This window comes from Mesocricetus auratus, unplaced genomic scaffold (assembly GCF_017639785.1).
Source record: "Mesocricetus auratus isolate SY011 unplaced genomic scaffold, BCM_Maur_2.0 Super-Scaffold_100018, whole genome shotgun sequence".
NCBI classification, from domain to species: domain Eukaryota; kingdom Metazoa; phylum Chordata; class Mammalia; order Rodentia; family Cricetidae; genus Mesocricetus; species Mesocricetus auratus.
In genome coordinates this window covers 3440103-3456223 of record NW_024429199.1, presented here as the reverse complement: position 1 = coordinate 3456223, position 16121 = coordinate 3440103, and the positions used below count along the sequence as shown (strand labels likewise).

The window sequence follows — 16121 nt, the reverse complement described above, 5'->3', positions numbered from 1 at the left end:
GGCTACCGCACCCCGCATATGCTAGGATAAAACCCGACTAGAGCGCCAAGAAAAAGATGATTGGCTGTGGGCCCGAGAAGTTACACGGTTCCCCTAGCAAGAGCTGGGAAACCGCTGAATGTTCAGGTTTTGAAATACGGTTTTTTGCATCGTAAAGAAAAAAGATTAACCTATCAGGAAGAACCGAGCACATCCAATTGCCAATCAAGAGCGGGAAAGAAGCCAAAGCCGGAGATACCCACGCACCACAGAGGACGTCATTCTCCAGCCTCTGCCAATAAGCCGCGGCAAGGGGCGGGGCAACAGGAGGATCAATTGCCCAAGAAAACAAACAATGTGTAGTACAACTGTCTAAATCGCGGTCCTCGGCCCTGGATGCCCCGGAATGAGCTCCTGAGCAAGGCACTCGTGAGGTGCTTCCCGCTTTCTTCGCCCAGGGACACTCGGAGCCGGTTATCTCCTTTCCGGCAGAGCAGAGGCTTGCCTCCCACAGGCTCCCACGGGCTTGCAGAGAGCCCGCAGCAACTTCGCGCTATAGTTTACAGGAACCGCGGAGTCGCGGGCTACCTGAGGGGGTGGGGCGGCGGCTGTGCGCAGGCGTTCTTGCCTTGTGGAGGCGTGGCCGAAACGGCCCAGGGAACCCTGGGAATTGTATTCCTTACGCCCGAGGGACTAGCACAGCTCCCGAGGCCTGTGGAACTACGCTTCCCAGGATGCCCCGCAACCTCGGGGCGGGCCGCTTGGTTTGTTAATGAGTTCGAGAAAGCCGCGGCGCGGCCCACCAGGTTCCAAAACAAGGAAATGAAGGGGGGAGGCGGGACTGTGGGTGCCTGCGGGAGCCTCCGCCGCCGCCGCGGAGGAGGAGGAGGAGGCGGAGGAGGTGGCTGCCTCGGCCGCCGAGGAGTTCCTTGCTGAAGGCGGACCGCGGAGCGGCGGGCGGCGCGCGCGCGCCCGAGCGGCGGCTGTTGGAGAAGTGGAGCGGCGGCGGCGGAGGAGGGACTGAGTGGCGGCGGCCCCCGCGTCCCGGTTTCTCTATGGGGGAAGCAGACAATGGATTATGATTTCAAGGCGAAGCTGGCGGCGGAGCGGGAGCGGGTGGAGGATCTGTTTGAGTACGAAGGGTGTAAAGTGGGACGCGGCACCTACGGGCACGTCTACAAGGCGAGGCGGAAAGATGGGTAAGAGCGCGGGCGGGGGAGTGGGCTCGCCCGGCCCCCGCCGCAGGGCGACCCGAAGGGCTGGGTGGGTCGGAGCCCACGGGGCGAGGCGGCGAGGGTCGCGGAGCGGCGTCCCGGGGCCGACTCGGAGGCACTTGTGCTGCCGCCCCCCGCTGGCCGGTCGCACCCCTCCAAGTCGCACGGCGCAGTCCCGTCGGGGGGCGTCGGTCTCGCCGCGAGTCGCCGCTGCGTGCTTCCAGCGGGCGACGACCCGGTGAAGACCGCGCCTGGAGGTGGAGTGCAGAGGTCTGGTCCCCCCGGGGACTTGCAGAGGTCTGGGAGGGCTTGGCTGAAGAGTTACCGCTATGGCCCTGTTCTGGTGACTGTCGTGGAGGAACTTCCAATCGGCGCAGCGCCTTCCCGGGGCGGCGGTTTGAAAGCTCGCGGGGGCGCCGCCCGTGTGGTGGCGGCGCGCTGAGGGTCCCGGCGGGCCCCTGGGGTCTGACTCTCTGGACGCTGCCAGCCCAGTCTGCATCCCTGTGGCTTACTTGGGGGTTTCCCAACCCGGATTGCTCACCTTCTCCCGATTCCACATCCTAAGGTTCTGAGTTCAGCATTCTGCAGTTGGACCCTGGAGAGATTAAGTGTATACTATAAGGATTTAGTGTTCTTTGGTGCCTAACTTTTCTGCCTCTTGGCTGTCTTGGGTACCTTCCCACCCCCATCCCTTTTAAGACAGGGTCTCTGTCCTCTCCTGACTGGCCTGGAACTCAGAGATCCTCCTGCCTCTGCCTCGCAGGTCCTGTGATTAAGGGCCTGTGCCACCCCCCCTCCCCCGTTTTCAAGGAAGAAATCTTGAACATTATATCCTCCATTCCCCATCCTCTTGTCAAATGGCTGGGTGCTTTCGTTGTGTTTATCGAGAACCTCGACCATCAAGCACAGAAAACGGAGTTGACAGACCCGGGCTTGAACCATGGGTTCTTAGGAGTTGAGAGAATTTGTAGGAACCTCTTGGGAAGCATTATGGATTGTTACATTAACAATAATGCATCGAGCATGTCTTCTTCAGGCCAGAGCAGGACGGGTGGAACCCGCTTCTGGCCTGGGAATGGTGGGTTTAAAGCCAGTTGTTTCTTTGGTTCCATCCTGGAAGGAATACCTTTTCCCTAGGTTTTGTAGCTCGGAAAGAACATCTCCCTAAGAAGTGTCAGACTGTACAAAAGAGATTTTAGGATCGTAGTGGAGCTTTGTTTTTGTTTTTGGTTTTTCAAGACAGGGTTTCCCTATTGCTTTGGAGGTTGTCTCTCTCTTTTTTTTTTTTTTTTTGTTTTGTTTTGTTTTTCGAGACAGGGTTTCTCTGTATTGTTTTGGAGGCTGTCCTGGAACTCGATCAGTAGACTAGGCTGGTCTCGAACTCAGAGATCCGCCTGCCTCTGCCTCCCGAGTGCTGGGATTAAAGGCGTGCACCACCAACGCCCAGCTTGGAGGTTGTCTTGGAACTGGCTCTGTAGGTTAGGCTGGCCTTGAACTCACAGAGATCCGCCTGCCTCTGCCTCCCGATAGTGGAGCATTTTTGAAAAGCATATTGTCACCACACACCTTAGATTTGAAGTGCTACTTAGGGTTGTGTCTCATAGTGCTGTAATTTGATTGGTTGGGTGACGAACTCCAGCATCAAAGTAGGCAGTGTGTGTGCTAATTTTACAAGAGGAAAACAAAACACACCGCGTGAAGTGTTTCCTGTACAGTGCTCTGGAAATTACAAGGACTGTCCAGGTTTCAAGGATGGTGATTACTGTTGCAGAGGCCATGCTACTCAGTTGAAGGAGTCCTTTCTTTTAATTACCATGTGTCCTTGAGTGCTTGCCAGGGGATGTAGGTGCTATAATTGAGTTGTACTTTGTCTTTGGAGTATGCACTCTACTAGTTAAATTGTTATTCCAGTGGGACTCTTCATAGGGATGTTTGGGGAAAGCAACTCCAATGCTAGTATTGGAAATTGTCGTTACAAAAGAATCCAGGTGGATCCCCCGCCCCATGCTAACTTTGTAATTCACTTCATCTAGAATTTTAAAAAGGTTCTAATTTGAAATATTTTTATTTTGCTTGGAAACAGAAATTAAAAATAATTCTGCTTCTGAATTGAGTTGAATGGCTGGGCTTGCAACAAAACCTAGTGCCTGGTTCTGTTTGTTTTCCAGTGTCTCTCTAATAAAGATCTTGATTTAAATACACTTTTTTCGTGAGTGAAATTGCTAAGTTACAATAGATAAAATAAAGTCAACTTTTGTATTTTCAAAGTAGATTTTTAAAAACAACAACAACCAAACAAAAACATTTAGAGGCAGAGGCAGGCTGATCTCTTGAGTTTGAAGTCAGCTGGGTCTACAGTTCCAGGACAGCTAGGGTCACACAGAGAAGCCTTGTCTTGAGAAACAAAACAAAACAACAAAAACTCAAAAACCAAACAACCTCCCCAACCCCCAAACCAAAGAAAATCCCACTTAGAATATGGAAATATTAGTTCAGACCACTATGTCACATGTAAAACAAACCATGATAAGTTTTATTTATCTTATTTTTTTTCTTGGATTGTTTGGTCCGGATTCCTGATTTCTAGTAAACACCCAAATCTCTTGTGGGCTGTTAGTGCAATTAGTTTTATGTTTGTTAGTAACCAGAAATTTGAAAGAACAAAAGGTTTCAGTGATGGTTCTTAACTGTGATAGACTTGCATAGTAGAAGATTTTACACACTGGTCTTTGTAAATTACAGCTCACCTCTTCTCAGATTTTATGTTGGTAAGCTCAGGAATAAAATGAATGATGCTTGATACTCTCTTAGGGTGCAAGAGAGAGATGAGCCTGCTAAAGAGAAATGATTCTAGCATATAAAATTGTACACACACACCAAAAATTATTAGATCTTTAGTAGAAGAAATGACTTTCAGTGGAAAAGCCATTTTATATGCTTTAGTGTTAACTTACACACAGTCCTTCAAAATGAGATTTTTAATAGTAGGCTATGTGTAGTGTAAATTTATAGCAGGGTAAAATTGCAATATGTCTGGGTTTTCCACCTTTTTGTATTTAATTGGTGTGTAAGGTACTAAGTGATCCATGTATACAGTGTGTGCTGATTAAATCAGGGTCAGTATGTCCCCTCAGACATTTAGCATTTTATGTGTTGGAAACATCTATCATGCTTGTTCCCAGCTTACTTGATAGGTTGGATGTCATGATTATATGCAATTTCTTTGGTGTGCAATATGGTACCAGGGCTTATTTCTCTCAAGGTTTTTTTTTCCTCTTAAAATTGTTGCTCATTAATTTTTGTTTGTTTGGAAAAAAATATTGATTCTGTTTAAAGAAAACCAGGCTTGAGCCCTCAAAATGGCCCATGGGGTGAAAGGACCTGCTCCCAAGCATGAGGCCTATGTTGGATCACAGACTCCACATGTTGGAAGGAGAGAACAGTTTCCACAGAATTGTCCTCTGACCGCCACACACGTGGCACGTGGGTGCTCCTTCTCCTGAAGCATTCAAAGTAAATAAGTGCCAAAAAAAAAAAAAGGCTTAAAATAGTGAGCTAAAATTTACTTACTAGAAATGTTTTGTGTCAACCAGTAAGTTGTCTCCTGTCTAATTTTAAGTAGCTTCTGAGGGTTGAAGTAAAGTTGTGATATTGGTTGAGTGCTGGACTAGCACAGGAAGCCTCTGGGATGAACACCACATAAACTGGCCTTGGTGTAACCACAACACTTAGGAAGTGGAGCCAGGCGGACCAGAGGTTCAAGGCCATACTTGGCTACATACAAGTTCCAACCAGCCTGGGGTATGTGAGACCCTGTCTCAATAAAAGTGGAACATAAAAGTTTATAGTGACAAGTCTGAAGACAATATTTTTCTAGTTAGGAACACTTTTAATAAAGGAATATTGTTAAACATTTCATTAAAAGGGTCAGAAAAATCTGATTCCACACCATAGGATTATGTGTGAAAACTTGCCTAATGTGAATTGGATTTCTAAAGTTTAACTAAAAACAAAAAGTTCCTTTTCTGGTTCATGTTTCTGAAAGGTACTTAATTCAGGGGTTCTCTTAAAGTTGCCACCCTTTAATACAATTTTTCATGTTGTTGTGACCCCCAACCATAAAATTATTTTTATTGCTATTTCATAACTGTAGTTTTGATTGCAATGTAAACATCTGATATGCAGAATATCTAATATGTGATCCCTATGAAAGGGTCATTTGACCCCCAAAGGGGTTACAACTTACTGGTTGAGAACCACTGTGGTAATTAAAAGTGAAATGGCTGCCAGAACACTTAAGAGATACAGTTTTTGTCTGTGAGTTCAAGACCAGCCTGGTCTACAGAGTGAGTTCCAGGATTGACTCCATAGCTACTGAGAAACCCTGTCTCAAAAAATGAAAAAATATCCAGGGTAAAGCTGGGAGCTTGCACAAGGCTCTGGAATCCATCCCCAGGCAAGGAAAGCAAGGAAAGCAAGGCTGCGTGCTGCTTCTCTCCCTCTGTGTCACTGCTGCAGGCCATTCCAGCCACAGCCTGGCGTCTACCCTCCGCCCTCTCACTGTAGACCGAGGTCCAAGTTGCTGTCGTTGTCATTTTCCTGAAAATAAAGTCAGCCATATTTTATTTTGTTTGGGAAAATTGTGCATTTCATATGTCTCACAGGATCAGATCTGCTCTTCAGTCCCTTAATTTGGCATCAAAGACATTTGTAATGGATTCTGACCAAGTCCTTTTTTTCCAGTTCATTCAGTGATTTTACTTTTGTAGCCCTGGACTAAGTTTCCTAGGGCTTAAGTCTTTCATGTCTGACATTCCTCTACATTTTAACCAGAGTGGGGTTGTCATTGACCCAATTCTCTTATCCTTATGTATCTGGCCAGCTCTTGTTCATATTTCAACATCCAACTTTATTCGCTTTCTTCCTGAAGTCTTCCCTTATTATTCACTCAATGAACTCAGTTATGCTTTGGTCCCTCCTTATGGCTATAGTATCATTATAAATGATGTTACAGTCTCTCATAAATCGTTAGCTTCAAAAGTTTGTTAGCTGTGTGTGTGGTGGGCACATACTTGTAGTCCCACCCAGCACTCAGGAGGCAGAGGCAGGAGACACACAACTTCAAGCCCAGCCTGGGTTGCATAATAATTCCTTGTTCGAAATAAATCCAAATTGTTGAATTTAAAAGTGCCATAAATTGGAAAAGCCTTAAGAACAGGTTGAAATTATATACAAGTGTGTACATTCATACACACTTAATAATTACGTATATGCACATGCATACACACATGTATGTATAATATGTACACACACATGCACAAATACACATAAAATGTATAATATATAAAACACAAATAAATATACATATATATAGTGTGTGTGTGTGTGTGTGTAGTTTTTTTTTTTGAGACAGGGTCTTACTGTGTAGTTTTGGCTGGCCTGGGACTTTAATGCAGATCAGGCTGGCCTTGGACTCGCAGAGAACTGTCTGCCTCTATCTTCTGTGTGCTGCAATTAAAGTCATACACTAATAGGCCTGACTTTTACCCCCCAGTAACTGTTTTGAAATCTTGAAATGGTGATATTATATGAGATAGGTGACTAATTTCTGTAGCATTAACTAGAGCTATCAATTTTATTCTAACCTAAACTTGAATGTCTGATCTTTTCCCACACCCTTCAGTGCTAGGAGTATAGACACAAGTCCCAACACCTGGCTAACGTAATCCCTGGAGGTCAGACCCCAGGCTTTGTGAGGCTAGGCAGCTCCAGTGGCAGCTTAGCTACATTCCTAGCCCTCTGGGCTCTAGTCAGTCTGTCTGCATTTATATAATTTTTTAGTTGCCTCCCTCCATTTTGAGGCAAAGGCTGATCTTGAACTTGCCATCTCCCTTGCTCCAGATTTTTGAGTGCTGGGACTACAGGTACATACTACCATAACTTATAGTTTCTTTTAATAGATGTTGAGAAGGAAAATAGTTATTTTGAAATAGTAAGCATTTTTTACTCCTCGACCAGACCAATTTTTGCTGGATTGTGAATTCTGTCTTCTGTGCTTTTAATAGCTATGTTATAGCAATGCTTAAAAAATGTTAGCACTCATATTTTAAGAATTCTTTTTTGATATTACAGATTTATGTAAAAAGTATTTTTAGCATTTAGTAAATGAGATAAACATTGGTTTATATTATTTAACTTTTTTTTGTAATACAAACTTTTAAAACTTTATTTTGAGACCTAAGGGAAATCATTTTTTCCAGTGAATTTTGATAGAAGCATTGGTCAGCAAACTGTATGAAAAGCCACAGATGTTAAATATTTTAGACCGTGTAGCCATCTCAGTTGTACTTATTTACAGTTGAGTCTGAAATCGGTTGATGAAGAAAACCAGTGTTTGTAGGACACTAAAAGGAACCACACAGGTTTTGAAGCAAATTGAAGGTATTTAGTTAGTATTTTAAAAAGTATTTTGTAGGCTTGAGAGATGGTTTAGCAGTTAAGAGCACTTTGCTATGCTTCCAGAGGGGACTCAGGCTTAATTCCCAAAACCCACATGATGGCTCACATCCTCAATGCCAGTTCCAGGGTACCCCATGAACTCTTTGGGTCTCCATGGGCACCATCCATGGATGTGGTGCACATAGATGCACGTAGGCAAACCACTCATAACCAGAAAATGAAAATCTAAAAAAGTATTTTGTAAAAGTAAAGAACATGCTTATTTAATTGCAAGGGCATGAGAAGTAGACAGTGTAACATATCTTCCTCTGTCCTACACTTTCCTGTATGGAGGTTGATTCTAGATGGACTTTCTTGCATTTATGCATGTATGTATGTATACACACAAATATGTTGAAATTGTCATTCAATAAGAAAGTTGTATTCTGTATACTTCTCTTTAAACTTCTATGCCTTGAAGATTGATCATTGCATATCTTATATACAGAAATGGCTTGTTAATAGTTTTATAGTTTTCTATTTTATTGACATATGATTTAACTATCCCTCTTAATGTAACTTTAGGAGTGTCTTAGTCTTTGCTAGTACTAATGCTAGTGAATATCCAATAAGTGCAGTTTTTGCATATTAATAAAGCTGTAAATTAAATTCCAGGAACTCTTTACCTTAGAAGTAATAACTTGAAATTGTTTGCTAATAGTATGATACACATCTAAAGACTGGAGATTAAGAAGTGGCTTTAAAGACATTCATAAGGATAAGTAATGAATTATTTGCCTGCTGTGGGACATGCACGTTGTTTTTGGATGTTACTGGTTTTTTTTTTCCAGATGTTAATTGTTTTAGTAGCAGAATTTGAACTAGTATTGATGAAGGAAGTGTTTTTACTTTTTTTCACTTATTTTGGGACTTGATATACTGAATAAATAGGTTAATATATGATAATAAATGATGAACTTGTTTTTTGACAGTCAACATACAGTCAGGGTTAGATGTTGTTATATACTATTTTAAGTTAATACATAATAGTTTGACATTTTCTTGGTGGTATCATTAGGGTAAGAGTATTTAGATTTCCTTTTTCTTTTTTTTTTGGTTTTTCGAGACAGGGTTTCTCTGTATTGTTTTGGAGGCTGTCCTGGAACTTGCTCTGTGGACCAGGCTGGCCTCGAACTCAGAGATCCATCTGCCTTTGCCTCCTGAGTGCTGGGATTAAAGGTGTGTGCTGCTACCACCCGTCAAGTATTTAGATCTTTTTTGAATATTTGGATTTTAAAAACTGAGTTTTTTTGGGTATGGCATACATTTTCAATTTCAGCAGTGGAACATGGAGGCAGGCAGATAGCTCTGTGAGTCCAGCCTGGTGTGCATAGCAAGTTCCATGCCAGCCAGAGCTCTGTAGTGAGATCTTGTCTCAAAAACAAACAACCAACCCCCCCCAACCCCAAAGATCACCCCAACTCAGTGTTTGTTAAAGGTAAACTTGTTTTTTATTGTGTTATGTTGTGACTGTACATTGTTAGTACTCCCTTTTGGTTCCAAAACAAAGTGACAAGAAATACTATTTTTAGAGTGCATTTAAATTTAAGTAACTTAAATAGCCATTTCTTAAAAATAGTGTTTTTAGTCTGGAACCTTGCAGAGTTAGCCAGTGATGCTATTTTAAAGATTCTGTCCATGTATAAATAGCTGGTATTCCAACACTTCCTGGCCTAGCTCTGGAGCATGCACCATGCAGGATAAAGGAGAGTCTCAAGAGAGATGCAGGATGTAATGCAGCCTACGAGTGCAGCAGTCATTTTCTTTTTCTGATTGAGGTTTGAGTTCTGTGGGGGATCTGAGAAATAAAAACCTTTAAAGTCCTCAGATAATTGGTATCCTCATAAAATAGTTTTAATTTCAAATACAGCAAGTCCTCTCTGAAGGTACTGGGGGATCAAACAAATGTAGTAAGACTTACTGTAGGAAAAGCACAACTTTCTTGTGGAGGTTTTAAATGTATTTTCTATTTAAAAATAGAGAAGAAAAGAAAGACTAGTTTATGATAAAATACTGTGCTCTAGTCACAGCTCCATATTTATGTTTTCTGTCCCTTTATGCATTGTGGATTTACCGTGATCCTCGGTTGCATAGGGGCCACATGAAGTTTTGTCACCTGTTGTTTAGGTGTGATGTTTGCACAGCCTGAGGAAACATTTGCTTTGCAGCCCTCAGGTGCATAGAGCTTTTCAAAAGAGTCGTGTGTGACAGCGCTGCATGGACCCTTCAAAGCTGTGGCTTTCCTCAGTGCTAAGTCAGTTTGAAAGATCCAGGAAGCATAACCACTGCAGGAGGACTGGAATGCTGGCCAAGCCTGAGAGCTTTTGGCATGTATACTTGAGGTTCTGGGTTTGGTTCCCAACCCTGCAAGAAAGAAAGAAAGAAAAAAAAAAGATTTTACACTAACTTTTGAGAACAGCAACGATTCTGCACAGTGCTTATGAGTTACTGGTGAGCATATGTAACTTTTTCTTTTTTAAAGATTCATCTGATACACACACACACACACACACACACACACACACACACACACACACACACACACACGGTGAATTTAGGAGCCCTGAGACTAGAGGAAGGACTGGGAGTTACAGGTGGTTCTGAGCTAGTCACTGAACTCAGGCCTTTTGGGAGGGCAACAACAAGGGCTTTTAAACTGCCAGTCATCCTTCTAGTACTCCCTGACCCTTAAAGGAAAAAAACCTGTGTCTGTGAGCACCGGTGCTGCGGTGGGGTCAGAGAACAACCTGGACATGTCCCTTCTTGCATTCCTTCTGCCATGTGGCTACTGGGTGAACTTAGGTTGTCATGCTCAGAGGAGGCAGGTGCGTGCCTTTAATCTTCTGAGCAGCCTCACTGCCTCTGCCCCTTGAGCTTATTTAGCAGTCATTTTGAAAATAACCTGTGCTGCTGTGGTGGTAATTGCCCCCTTAGCTCAGCACTCAGGCGGTGGAGGAGGATCCCCAGTTCAAGGGCAGTCTGGGTTACAGATCGACACTGCCCTTAACCACCACCAAAACCACCACCAAAACTAGTAAAACCTTCCCAACAAAACAAACTCACAACTAATCCAGTTTTCCAGCAACGAAGAACTTACCTTTCTGTCTAGGCCAGTGGTTCTCAGCCTTCCTGGTGCTGTGACCCTTTAATACAGTTGCTCATGTTGTGGTGACTCCAACCAGAAAATTATATTTTCATTGCTGTGTCATAACTGTAATTTCGCTACTGTTATGAGCCATGTAAACATCTGTGTTTTCTGATGGTCTCAGGCATCCTCTGTGAAAAGCTTGTTCAGCCCCAAGTGGGTTGTGACCCACAGGTTGAGAGCTACTCACTGGTCTAGATGTTAAACATTTACAAGTGTCTCTGATAGAGTGCTGTGCTATCTCATGTTGTGCTATACTGCACTACAGTGGTGTCCCTGGGTAATAGGAAGTTGTCAACTCCACCACGTTGTGGGATCACCAGTATGCGTGATTTATCATTGATTGAAATTTCATTATGCAGTCACACATGACTAATAGGAAAAAAAAAACGTACAGAGCCAGTGTTGTTTATTGATCTTTTAGTGGAAATACTTTTTTTTTTTTTTTTTTTTTTTTTGTTTTATCGAGGCAGGGTTTCTCTGTGGCTTTGGAGGCTGTCTTGGAGCTAGCTCTTGTGGACCAGGCTGGTCTCCAACTCACAGAGATCCTCCTGCCTCTGCCTCCCGAGTGCTGGGATTAAAGGCGTGTGCCACCACAGCGTGGCTAGTGGAAATACTTTTATTTTTATTCTTTTAGAATTATTAAAACAGTTGTATATAGTATAAACGAAACCTTCAACAGTACATACAGTTGTACACAAAATGTAAAAGCTTTCCTTTTTACTGTGTTTCCAGTTTCTCTTCGCTTCTCAGAAGTTAGCAGAACTGTTAACCCCTTTATTTTATTCTGTTGCTCAGGCTCAAACCTAAGAGTTTGGGGTGCAGTGAGATGCCTCTCCTGGTAAAGATTTTTGTGACCAAGCCTGGTTACCTGAGATCCATAAAATGGGAAGAGACACTGAATCCTTTGGCTATTATACATGTGTTGTGCGCATGCACAACCATACCCATACATACAGTAAATAAGTAAGTAAATACGCTGATTTAAAAACCTAAGACAGCTGGGCCTTGGTGGCGCACGCCTTTAATCCCAGCACTCGGTGGACAGAGGCAGGCGGATCTCTGTGAGTTCCAGGCGAGCCTGGTCTACAGATCAAGTTTCAGGACAGACTCCAAAGCTACAGAGAAACCCTGTCTAGAAAATGCCAAAAACAAAACAAAACAAAAAAACCCTAAGACATTGAGTGTTTGTTTGGTACTACATTGACCTGCATTCCCAGCCCTTAGCAATATAACTTCAATTAAAACTTTTTTTATTTCACTTATTGTGTGTGTACTCAATGCCTGTGTGCTTTAGGTTGTAGACATTCTAAGTTCTTGTATTTGTGTAATAGTGTACTTCATTTTCATACTTAATTTGGCTGTGTGTATTAATTTGAGAGTTATTACTACAATTGTATTCTTTGAATACAAAACTGCTGCTGTTTTTAGAATACGTGATTCATGGGAAGTGTATTTGAAACTTATTTTTTCCTGTTTTTATTCATATACATATTACTGTTCACATATTGTATCCCGACCTCAGCCTCCCTCCCTCCCCACTCCCTAATCCCCTCTCCCGTTTTTATTCTTTAAGGACTTGTTGATTTATTTATGACTGTGTCACTTACAAATATCTGGAAGGCAGGCTTCGTCTCCTGTCTTTAGTCCTGTTTCTTATTGGCGTGATTACTTTGCACTGATTTGAACTCGAGAGGTTAAACTTTGTGATGAGCAGCTTTAGTCTGACAATTCTCATCTGCTCCCGATTTTCCAGCTCTGACACTTAGGGAGCCTTTCATGAGCTCCTTGTTCTGTTTGTGGATGAGAGGGGAACATTTTTGAGTAGTGTTCCAGATGGGCTCTTGTAGCTCAGGTGGCCTCCAGCTGTTCTGCCCCGGGTGGGCCTCCGGCTGCGCATAAACTGGCTGGGATTACAGGCAGAGTTTTTTCTTGCATCTATCCCATTGATTTTTGGTTTCTTTTTGGTTCTTCCTTCCATGCCACTTAAACTCATTGTCAGTATTCAGTCCTCCTTCATACTTTTACAGTCTGAGAGAGGGTTTTCCTTTATTTATCATGACTTGAATTCAAGATTCTGAACTTCCTGCCCCCCCCCCCAGGGTTTCTCTGTATTGGAGCCTGTTCTGGAACTTGCTCGGTAGACCAGGCTGGCCTCAAGCTCATAGAGACCCACCTGTCTCTGCTTCCGGAGTGCTGGGATTAAAGGCATGCGCCACCAACCTCTGGCTCTGAATTTCCTGTTTTAAGAGTTTCCAGTGTCTTGTTGCTCTAAGCCGTTCTGTAGGTTTTTCGTAAATAGCTTTAAAGAGTTTTTTGTTGTTGTTGTTGTTTTTTTTTCCGAGACAGGGTTTCTCTGTATTGCTTTGGAGGCTGTCCTTGAACTTTGTAGACCAGGCCGGCCTCTAGCTCACCCACCTGCCTCTGCTTCCCGAGTGCTGCGATTAAAGGCATGCACCTGGCTTTAAAGAGTTTTTTAAGTTGTGTGTGTATATGTGTGGGGGGAGGGAGGGAAAGGGGGGGGAGAGAGAGAGAGGGGGGGGGGAACGAACGAGAACAGTTTTTTTGGAACAATTCCTCCCACCTTGTTGAGGAGGGTGTTTTCTTTGTGCTGCTGTGAAGCACAGGCTAGGCTAGTTAGCTGCAAACGTTTTAGGGCTCTCTTGTGCTTGTCTGTAGGAACTCTGAACCACAGATGCTCATCATTGCATACCTCCTTCCAGTGGTGGTGATGGTCGTGGAGGTTGGGGTGGAATCTGGGGGATTGAACTCAAGCCCTCAGGTATGAACAGCAAACACTCTGACTTGCTAGGAATTCTTTTTTTTTAAATATTGGCTTCTATTTGTTTAGTGCTTTTGAGACAGGGTCTCATTATGCAGCTCTGACTGGCCCAAAATTCACTAGGTAGTTCAAAAGCTATACAGATGACACTGAGATCCACAGGCCTCTGCGCTGTGAGTGCTGGGATTCAGGCATATTCTATATTCTACCACACCCAGTTGAGGAATTCTCCAGTAAAGCATTTAAAAACATCTTTTTATTACCATATACTTTTCTTTTTTTCTTCTTCGGTTTTCTTATAATCTGATGTTGCACTAAGACAATGGGAATGCTTTTTTTTTTTTTTTTTTTTTTGGTTTTTCGAGACAGGGTTTCTCTGTGGCTTTGGAGGCTGTCCTGGAACTAGCTCTGTAGACCAGGCTGGCCTCGAACTCACAGAGATCCGCCTGCCTCTACCTCCCAAGAGCTGGGATTAAAGGCATGCGCCACCAACTCCTGGCTTAGGAATGCTTTTTCATTTTAGCTTTCAATGATGTATTTATTTCACTTACCAATATATAGGTAATGACTACAGGAATTTACTGAATTCTGCCTTTTTAAGTGTTGTGCTACCTGCAAATTAATTAGATCTTTATATTAAAGATTTAGCTGAGAAAATTTAGGTTTCTTTTTCATATTTCCCCAGATAAGTAATTTTAGTATATTTATATTTAGCTATATTTCTTTTATAAGGTCTTTCTTGCCTAAATGACTTACCTAGGAAATGACAATTTTGTATGAGGGAGGCCTTACATTTAATCCCTGCACAGCCAAAGAAGTTGGGACAATAGAGATGGTCATGATAAGCAGATGTAATGATATAAAGGACTAGGCCACTTAGCAAAGCAATCATGAAATTCCTATGATAAAAATGATAGGTATTCCATCATAGGAATTTCCGAATTGTCTCCATCTGTCCACATTGCTGTTCACCACCCCGTCTATAGAGCTAGTCCTGTTTCTGCCAATCAAGGTATCCATTCTCTGCCTGCCTTCTGTCCAAGGATACATTATTCCTTTTTAATTGTTCTTCTGTTTGTGTCAACTAATGTAATTAGACCTTTACTGTTTATCCACTTGATTCCTTCCATGAGCCAAGTCTTGTGACACAGGCAATAATACAAAGGCAAATGAGAAGGTATTGTCTGCAAAACCGGGATGCAATATTCAGAACAGATTATTGGTAACAGTTTCTGTGGGATGGAAATCTGGGTTGAGAGAAAAATGGAGGATTCCATCCAGGGACTCACATTCCAGGAAGACTTTTTAAAATGATATATTCTTGAATTATTTTGGAAAATATATTTGCAATGTATTTCCTACTTAAAAATTATAAAACACTTAAAAAATAATGTGTCATTAGAAGAGCCAGAGGTGGTGGTTTGCTTCCAGGAAACTGTTTTCTGTACACAGCAAGACACTTATTTATATTTGTACACAGGAATGCAGAGCAGTTGTGACAGCATACTTTAAGACATGAGGGAGCTCAAACCACACAGATCCCAGCATGGAGAGGGTGAGGTGGGCATGAAGTCCACCCAGCTGAGGAGCAGTTGGTAGCTGTTGTGAGAGCACCAGTTTCTTCAGTGGTGTGAATGTTGGTCCATTGACCACACTTTGGGACAGGCACCACACCCAAAAGTAGTTAGTTGGTCAGTGTAAATTGGATTTGGTGTGGGCCTATGGGGGAATGAATGAGAGGCTGGGGTTGGGGGGGTAGGGAGGTGTGGCCTGTGGGAGATGAATGAGAGGCTGGGGTGGGGAGGGTAGGGAGGTGTGGCCTGTGGGAGATGAATGAGAGGCAGGGGTGGGGAGGGTAGGGAGGTGTGGCCTGTGGGAGATGAATGAGAGGCAGGGGTGGGTGGGTAGGGAGGTGTGGCCTGTGGGGGATGAATGAGAGGCAGGGGTGGGGGAGTGGGGTGGGAGGGCGGGGTGGTGTTGGGAGGGTAGGGAGGTGTGGCCTGTGGGGGAATGCATGAGAGGCTGGGGTGGGGAGGGTAGGGAGGTGTGGCCTGTGGGAGATGAATGAGAGGCAGGGGGTGGGGGGAGTGGGGTGGGAGGGTGGGGTGGGGTTGGGAGGGTAGGGAGGTGTGGCCTGTGGGGGAATGAATGAGAGGCAGGGGTGGGTGGGTAGGGAGATGGGGTGGATGTGGGAGGACTTGGGAAGGAAAAACCAACATCAAAATACATTGTATGAAATCCTCAAAGATTTCACAGACCCTTTTAAAAAGTGCAACATGTAAATTTCATTATTGGAAAAAGCAAAAGCCCTTTGTGTTAAGCACATGAACTTGTAGTTGGAGCTACTCTATGGCTGAGGAGGAGGCTAGCTTTGCTCTGGAGCTATGTGCCAGCCTGGGCAGCACACCAAAATCTTGTCTCTTAAAAAAGTTTAAAATATCATAGATGTCTTAATTTACATATTATAAAAATCAGTATGTAAAAAAAAAGACAGCAAGGAAAG

General features: G+C 43.5%; 1 protein-coding gene across 2 annotated transcripts in view; it reads left to right on the top strand.

Moving 5' to 3' along the window:
- The first annotated feature begins 778 nt into the window (after positions 1 to 778).
- The window catches only part of Cdk19 (cyclin dependent kinase 19), a 118706-nt gene continuing 103363 nt past the window's right edge, over positions 779 to 16121 (top strand). Inside the window, exon 1 of one of the 2 annotated variants that reach the window (XM_005073246.4) lies at positions 779 to 1178. In XM_005073246.4, the coding sequence (XP_005073303.1) occupies positions 1051 to 1178 (128 nt within the window). In that variant the 5' untranslated portion in view covers positions 779 to 1050. The remainder of the gene's footprint in view (positions 1179 to 16121) is intronic. The other variant, XM_013115808.3, reaches the window with a different exon arrangement.